The sequence below is a fragment of the Saccopteryx leptura genome, chromosome 1 (genome assembly GCF_036850995.1).
Source record: "Saccopteryx leptura isolate mSacLep1 chromosome 1, mSacLep1_pri_phased_curated, whole genome shotgun sequence".
NCBI classification, from domain to species: domain Eukaryota; kingdom Metazoa; phylum Chordata; class Mammalia; order Chiroptera; family Emballonuridae; genus Saccopteryx; species Saccopteryx leptura.
The window spans coordinates 15,989,582-15,998,826 of record NC_089503.1 but is presented as its reverse complement, the minus strand read 5'-3'; the positions used below and the strand labels follow the sequence as shown (position 1 = coordinate 15,998,826).

The window sequence follows — 9,245 nt, the reverse complement described above, 5'->3', positions numbered from 1 at the left end:
GATTTCAGCCTTCTTAAATTTATTGAGAATTGTTTTGTGTCCTAACATGTGGTCAATCCTAGGAGATGTTTCATGTGTACTTAAAAAGAATGTATATTCTGTTACTTTAGGGTTAAATTCTCTGAAGATATTAATTAAATCCATCTGATCTTAGTCTGTCATTTAAAGCTACCATTTACTTGTTGATTTTCTATCCATTGATGTCAATGGGGTGTTAAAATTCCTTACTATGACTATATTACTATCAATCTTTCCCTTTATGTTTATGATTTGTTAAAAATATATTTAGATGCTCTTATGTTGGATGCATAAATTTTACAAGGGTTATATCCTCTTGTTGGGCTACTCCCTTTATCAATATATCAATATATTGTCATCCTTTGTCTCTTATTATAGGCTTTGTATTAAAGTCTGTTTTGTCAGATATAAGTATTGTTAGTCCACTTTTAAAAAATTTCCATTTGCAAGAAATATCTCTGCTTATACCTTTATTTTTAATCTCTGTGTTTCTTTTCCTTCTGGGGTGAACTCTTATAGACAGGATATATATGGATTTTGCTTTCTTGTCTGTTTAGCCACCCTATGTCTTTTGATTGGATCTTTTAAATCATTTGCATTTACAGTGATCATTGTTAAGTACTTATTTATTGCCTTTTTATTATTTTATTTATTTTTTTCCTGTTTCTTCTTCTCCTCTGCCTCTTATTCTTCTTCCTCCTCTTCTCTTCCCTTCTTCTTCTTTTCCTCCTTTTCCTCCTCCACCTCTTTCTACTACCTCTTTCTTCTTCTCCTTTCCCTCCTCTTTCTTCTCTCTCTTCCTCTTTTTTTAATTTTTCTTCTTATTCAAGGAGGTCCTTTAACATGTCTTGCAATGCTGGCTTGTGGTAACAAATTCATTTAGTGTTTTCTTGTCTGGGAGCTCTTTATTTATCCTTCAATTTGAAATAATAACTGTGCTGTTTGAAGTAGTTTTGGTTGCAGGTTCCTTACTTTTTATCACTTTGAATATGTTATGCCAATCCCTTCTGGCCTGAAATATTTCTGCTTAGAAATCAGCTGATATTCTGATGAGAGCTCACTTGCAGGTAACTTTCTCTTGTAGCTTTGAGAATTATCTCTCTGTTTTTAGCCATTGACATTCTAATTATGATGTGTCTTTGCATGGGCTTCTTTGAGTTCATCTTGTTTGAAACTCTTTGTGCTTTCTGAATTTCTATGTCTTTTTCTTCACTGGGTTAGAGAATTTTTGATTATTTTTCTTCTAATAGGTCTTTGATCCCTTAATCTTCTCTTCTCCATCTGGAACTCCTATGATGTGGATGTTGCTACACTTCATGATGTTCTAAAGGTACCTTAAACTATCCTTTTTAAAAAATTCTTGTTTCTATTTGCTGCTCTGATTGAATGTGTTTTTTTCTACCTTGTCTTCCAAATTGCTGATCTATCCTCTGCTTCTTCCAACATATTACTTATTCCATTCAGTGTATTCTTTTGTCAGATATTGTATTCTTCATTTCTGAGTTGTTCTTTTAAATAATTACCATGGGATCTTTTTCATGTTGCTGTAGTTCTCACTAAGTTCCTCGTAGTTCTTATTGAGTTCTTTTAGCATCTTTATAACAATTTTTTGGAACTCTATGTCTGAGAAATTACTTGCCTATTTTATTTAGCTTTTTTTTCTGGAGAGTTTGTCTACTCTTTCATTTTGGGCCTGTTTCAGTGTTTTCCCAATTTGGCTGCCTCTCTGTGTTTGTTTCTATGTATTAGATAGATCAGCTATGAACCCCAGTTTTCATGAGGTGGCTTTATGTAGTATGTGTTTGTGGAACCCCATGACACTGTCTCTTTGATCATCTGAGCTGGTTGCTCTAGAAATGTCCCTTATTTGTGTTATGTGGGTTTTCCTGTTGTAATTGAGTCTTGATTACTATTGACTCATTAGTATGTAGGTTCAGGGAATTGAACTGTAGATGGGAATGGTGTGGTCATACAGGATCCCATGAAGAAATATTTACTCAGCTCTAAGAGTGAAGGAGGGGTCAGGAAAAACAAGTACTAAGGTGGATGAATAACAGAGAGCTCCAAACATCACCTGAAGCAAGGATATGCGTAGAAATCTGAAAGTAGAGTGAGCAGGCTCTAATGTTGATGAAGGTGGATCTTGGAGACTCCACTGACTGATATGAGACCATGAAGGAAACCATGGGCTGTAGTTTCTGATAGGGAGTAGGTTGGCTTTGTAAGATCTTACAAACTCTCTTCAAAAATCATATATACCTAATGTTATATATATCTCCTTATAATGAATATATTAACCCATAATTAAGAAATGAGGAAACTGAGACTTAAAAGGATTAAGTATTCTCAGGTCACACAGCTAACAAGAAGAGGATAGTGAACAATTTTGAACTCAGGTCTGTGTCATGTCAAAATTCAGTTCTTATCTTAACCTGTCTCCTATCTTGATCATTTCCTTAAAATGAAAATAAAACACAAACAGAAACAAAAATGCTGTTTTCTTGGTCATGTGTAAAGCTATTATTTCATTATCTTTAAAGAAAAAGGTAAAGATAAAAAAGTAAGGATATATATTTTTTTTCTTAAACATATATGTGAATGAGGACCATCAAATCCAATTTTACATAACATGAATAGGTTTCATCTTTATAAATATAAATATATCTTTAATAAGTAACTGAGTGTGTAAGGAATTTGGACAATGATTGAGTAGTCCTGATGTATTAAATAATCTATGAACAATAAATAAATTATTTGGTATTATCAAATAAAATAGTTAAGCATAATAAAATATTTTTGTCTGAAAACTCTCTTCAATAAGTAATTGAAGGCAAGTAACTGGCTGAAAATTACATGTTTTTAATGTATTGTTTCATTATCATGCTTGGAAGTACGTAACATTCAACATTTTTATACACTGAAGGTAGAGATAGAATTAGGAAAGGGGACCTAAATGAAAACATTTTATTACCCATTAATCTTTCCTTTTGGAGCCAGAAAAGAGTGTCCACTTGTTCCTTTCTTGACAACAACATAAGATAAAATAAGCACTTTTTAGAACCTGAAATCGTGTTGTGCATTTTATAATTAGATTGTTAATTGATTACAGTGAGAACAACATAAGCAATTGACTTAAGTCATTAGAATAAATTAAAGTTTAGCTAACAGACTCAATGATGACCACTATTAAGGTTGTGTGTAGAATACGGTTCCAGTTTATTTCACAGATACACAGACAACAAATAAAAATCATTACAAATGGAATACTAAGAAAATAAAATTTCTCCCTTATTTTTCCACTGAGCACATATTTGTGTTAATAACTATGTCTTTACAATATAAACTGTATCAATTGGGCCATTTAAATTTTTAAAAATTTTATTTTTAACTTGCATGGTGCTATGAACAAATTGAGATGGGAGTTTTCTTCTCCAATGACCTTTGATAAGGTCCTGGTACATTAACCCCAACTTCTATTCATGCTGTTTCTATATAGTTGTCAATAGCATCATGTCTGTTCTCCAAAGTGAGGGCAAGAAGGGAAATCCATAGACTGATGTGAATACTGCGAAGTATAATATAAATCTAAAACTCCTGATCCTGGATATCTATTAATAAAATTGGGGCACAAAGATGAGAAATACAAGACCCAAGAAGTTCTATATACAGTAGTACCTTAAGATTCGAATTTAATTCATTCTGTAACCAAGCTTGTAAGTCAGTCAACTTGTATATCAAACTGCCGATACTGGACCCGTGCGCCAACGCGCCAACTAGCAGCAGCTTCCCGAATCACGACTTGTATCTCAGAATTTCGCTCTGATCTTGAACAGAAATACGAACTGAGTTGCAGCTTGTATCTTAAAAAATTTGTATGTTGGTCTGTTCGTATCTCAAGGTATCACTGTATTATGTGATCCCTGTCCCTGATACTCATTTAGCCTACGCCAAAGACAAGAAGCACATATGAATTTTATCTAAGATGAGCACATTAAGATAGAATAGAATAAAATAAAATAAAGGGAGTTCTGTATTTTTTAAAAGAAATTTAAAAAAAATCTCTTTATTGCATCAATTTTGCAGAGGATACTCATTCATTTATTCAATTAATGTTTTTGAATAGCATCCCAGAACAGAGCATTGCCAATAACAAAGAAGAAATATTTGTGAACAGGACAAGAAAGGGTCATATATTTATGAAACGTTTAGTTAGAGCAAGAGTGTTTTTTAAAATTCTTATTTACTTATTTACTACTTATACTTCTAAGTGTTATGATGAATCATTTATAGGGTGATATGAGTCCATAGGAAGGAGATAAACCCCCTGTAGGTCACAACACTCCACCTGGTTGAGCAAGTTTATTAAATCCATTGAAAATGGAACCTTAGGAGGGTAAATTGAATTGACAGGGGTGGAGGGTTGTTGTGTCCATGATTTCTCACTGGGACATACTTATGAATAGAAAAGGGAGGTATAAAATATCTTCTTTGAAAACAGCAAAATGAATCTATTACTAGTCTTCCATAGCTTGGAAGGAAGTTTAAGATCAATAATGACTGCTCCCTATATTTAATTTAGACACAATTAAAAGTAATGGAAAATATCTAAAAACAGCACTGGTGAGACAACAGAGACTTTTGTCAAAGCACCTGAACTTTAGCTCTCAGGATCTTCCAGTAAATACTTCAGGGTGAAAACACAGTCTCACTCAGAACATAATTTAGTGCCAACTGCTTTTTTCAGGGCACCTTTCACTTCCTTATTCCTTAAACTGTAGATCAGTGGGTTTAACATGGGGATGACAACGGTGTAGAAAACAGAGGCCATTTTGTCTGTGTCCATGGAGTAACTGGAGTTGGGACGGAAATACATGAACACGAGTGTCCCATAAAACATAGCCACAGCAGTTAAGTGGGAGGCACAGGTAGAGAAGGCTTTGCGTCTCCCCTCGGCTGAGTTCATTCTAAGGATGGTGGTTATGATGTAGCTGTAGGAGAGGAGGACAGTGACGATGCTGGACCCCAGAACACAGCTACTGTAAGTGAACATTACTATCTCATTGACGGTTGTATCTGAGGAAGAGATGGCTAGTAAGGGTGGGAAGTCACAGAAAAAATGGTTGATGATATTGGAATTGCAGAATGACAACCGAATTGTGCAATAGGTGAAGATTGCCGAATACACCAGACCTTGGACGTACACAATGGCCACTAGCTGGGTGCAGAGTCTCCTGGACATGACAACTGTATAAAGAAGTAGATTGCAAATGGCTACGTAGTGGTCGTATGCCATGACAGACAACATGACACATTCGACAGCTGCAAAGAACCCAAAAAAGAACATCTGAACGAAGCATAAATGATATGGAATCCTCTTTTGTTCAGATAAGAAGTCGGCCAGCATCCTGGGAGAGACCGTGGAGGAGTAGCAGACATCACAGAAAGACAGACTGCTCAGGAAATAGTACATGGGCGTGTGGAGTCTGGGGTCCAGGTTGATGAGCAGGATCATGCCTAGGTTGGCGATCACAGTGACGCCATAAACCAGCAGGAAGAGCACAAAGAGCCCCCGCTGCACATCCTGTCTGCCAGAAAGTCCTAAGAGTATGAAGTCAGTGAACACAGTGCAGTTCTCACCAGCCATCACTCAGGTCTGGGGGCCCCTGGGTGTGGAGGAAGGAAACAGAGGTGGAGGGTTAAGCTCATTTCCCTTAATAGTGAAACGACTGATTCTTTCTATTTTTCAGTAATTGGGGAAAAAAGTAAACAATGCTAGGATTCCATGAGGAAACCTGACTCTTTGGACATATACACAATATAGTATAAACCAATAAATGGTAATGATTCTGTCTCTTATATTTGTATAGCAATCACCGAGTTTGTGGCACTCTTATATTAAATTATGTTATTTCTATGCCAGCCTATATAGTATTTATGATAATTTTTGTTATTTCCATATTATAGATTAGGAAATTGATGTGTTCATGGTTGAGGCAATAATTCTTAAATTAATTGGTTCAGTAACCCACATCTTCTGACAAGATTGTTGCTGTTTTTCAGTATTGTGGAGACTTCGTTACATCCTGTAATAGAGAAACATAGTTAAATAAGAGATATAAACAATGAACAAATGGCTTTACTTTTCTCTCTTCATTCACAATTGTGAAGTGGGCAGAAATGTAGTGGGTTTCTGGATATAACATTCTTCCATTCCCAATTAATCCCCTCAAAAAGGATAGAGATAGTGTGAATCAGGACCTGCCGGAGCCGGGAGAAGAGGCTGGCAGGGTTTCCACGAGTAATACTCTCGAGTGGAATATACCATGTTACCGTGCTCCCTCTGACAGCTGCTGTCACTCAGTGGAGATCATGAAGAATGTCTGGGACTTGACCAAAGGCGTGCTGGGAGCAAGAGGTACTGAGGAGTAAGAGGGAGTGGATGGATTTCTGTGTGAGTCACTTTTCTATAATAAACTAGAATCCACACATTCTCTTCACCAACAGACTAGAGGTGTCAGATACATGATAGAAATCCATATGTATCCAAAAGTCTGATCACCTCGGAGAGAAATTGGATCTCAACTGTGGCCGCATTTCCCTGAAAATTGAAATATTGCTTAGTGTTCTTTTTTTGACCCCTATTTTCCTTGTATATCTATGAAATATGTTCCTAAACGAACTGGCCCTTGGACCACCAACTGAATTCTCTATCTTGCTGGTATATTTTACCCAGTCAACTGTGTTATATATAATGTCATATGTGACTTCTTCTGTTCAGTGAGAATATAATGGAAGTGAAGTGGAAAGTGAAAAATCAGAAAAAGAAAATTGGAATCATGATCTAGTGATCTATGTGCAGTTTTTAAAACCTTTGGTGTAAACTCCTTTCAATATCTGTTCTTGTAGACACATCTTTTTTTTTTTTTTTTTTTTTTTTTTTTTAAATAAATTTTTATTAATGGTAATGGGATGACATTAATAAATCAGGGTACATATATTCAAAGAAAACATGTCCAGGTTATCTTGTCATTAAACTATGTTGCATACCCCTCGCCCAAAGTCAGATTGTCCTTCGCCACCCTCCATCCAGTTCTCTGTGCCCCTCCCCCTCCCCCCAACCCTCCCCCTGTCCCCCCTCCCCCCACCCCTGGTAACCACCACACTCTTGTCCATGTCTCTTAGTCTCATTTTTATGTTCCACCAATGTATGGAATCATGTAGTTCTTGTTTTTTTCTGATTTACTTATTTCACTCCTTATAATGTTGTCAAGATCCCACCATTTTGCTGTAAATGATCTGATGTCATCGTTTCTTATGGCTGAGTAGTATTCCATAGTGTATATGTGCCACATCTTCTTTATCCAGTCTTCTATTGAAGGGCTTTTTGGTTGTTTCCATGTCTTGGCCACTGTGAACAGTGCTGCAATGAACATGGGGCTACATGTGTCTTCACGTATCAATGTTTCTGAGGTTTTGGGGTATATACCCAGTAGAGGGATTGCTGGGTCATAAGGTAGTTCTATTTGCAGTTTTTTGAGGAACCACCATACTTTCCTCCATAATGGTTGTACTACTTTACAGTCCCACCAACAGTGAATGAGGGTTCCTTTTTCTCCACAGCCTCTCCACCATTTGCTATTACCCGTCTTGTTGATCATAGCTAATCTAACAGGGGTGAGGTGGTATCTCATTGTAGTTTTGATTTGCATTTCCCTAATAACTAATGAAGCTGAGCATTTTTTCATATATCTGTTGGCCATTTGTATCTCTTCCTGGGAGAAGTGTCTATTCATGTCTTCTTCCCATTTTTTTATTGGATTGTTTGTTTGTTTGTTGTTGAGTTTTATGAGTTCTTTGTAAATTTTGGAAATTAGGCCCTTATCTGAGCTGTTGTTTGAAAATATCATTTCCCATTTAGTTGGCTGTCTGTTTATTTTGATATCAGTTTCTCTTGCTGAGCAAAAACTTTTTATTCTGATGTAGTCCCATTCATTTATCTTTGCCTTCACTTCTCTTGCCATTGGAGTCAAGTTCATAAAATGTTCTTTAAAACCCAGGTCCATGAGTTTAGTACCTATGTCTTCTTCTATGTACTTTATTGTTTCAGGTCTTATATTTAGGTCTTTGATCCATTTTGAATTAATTTTAGTACACGGGGACAGGCTGTAGTCGAGTTTCATTCTTTTGCATGTGGCTTTCCAGTTTTCCCAACACCATTTGTTGAAGAGGCTTTCTTTTCTCCATTGTGTGTTGTTGGCCCCTTTATCAAAGATTATTTGACCATATATATGTGGTTTATTTCTGGGCTTTCTATTCTGTTCCATTGGTCTGAGTGTCTATTTTTCTGCCAATACCATGCTGTTTTGATTATTGTGGCCCTATAATATAGTTTAAAGTCAGGTATTGTAATGCCCCCAGCTTCATTCTCAGACACATCTTTTAAAAAAGGTTTTCCTAACTCAGAAACATTGATACGTAAAGACACATGCAGCCCCATGTTTATTGCAGCATTGTTCACAGTGGCCAGGACATGGAAACAACCAAAAAGCCCATCAATAGATGACTGGATAAAGACGATGTGGCACATATACACTATGGAATACTACTCAGCCATAAGAAATGATGACATTGGAACATTTACAGCAAAATGGTGGGATCTTGATAACATGATATGAAGCGAAATAAGTAAATCAGAAAAAACCAGGAACTGTATTATTCCATACGTAGGTGGGACATAATAGTGAAACTAAGAGACATTGATAAGAGTGTGGTGGTTATGGGGGGGGGGAATGGGAGAGGGAAAGGGGGTGGGGAGGGGCACAAAGAAAACAAGATAGAAGGTGACAGAGGACAATCTGACTTTGGGTGGTGGGTATGCAACATAATTGAACGACAAGATAACCTGGACTTGTTATCTTTGAATATATGTATCCTGATTTATTGATGTCACCCCATTAAAAAATAAAATTATTAAAAAGGCAAAAAAAAAAAAAAAGGTTTTCCTTAATAAAAGAAAAAAATATTTTTTTAAATATAAAAGTACAGGTAAGAGATTAAATATTAAAAAATTCTACCACCTCCATAATCCATACTTGAATTTTAATGTGTTCCTGGCCATTTATGTACATATCTTTAAAATAATTAGATTGCTCAAAGTAATTAAAATAAAAGTGTGTAATATTCCATACCATCTTTAGGTTTTATAGCATGCTTTCAGCCTATTAAAG

General features: G+C 36.0%; 1 protein-coding gene across 1 annotated transcript; it reads right to left on the bottom strand.

Moving 5' to 3' along the window:
- Nucleotides 1-4,723: 4,723 nt before the first annotated feature.
- On the bottom strand, nt 4,724-5,662 carry LOC136388656 (olfactory receptor 5J3-like). The gene has a single exon (XM_066360479.1). It carries the CDS (start codon nt 5,660-5,662, stop codon nt 4,724-4,726), a length of 939 nt encoding a protein of 312 aa, XP_066216576.1.
- Between the last annotated feature and the right edge of the window lie 3,583 nt (nt 5,663-9,245).

Excerpts from the sequence above, each read along its gene's own strand:
- LOC136388656 (XM_066360479.1), bottom strand. The coding sequence starts at position 5,662 with ATGGCTGGTGAGAACTGCACTGTGTTCACTGACTTCATACTCTTAGGA.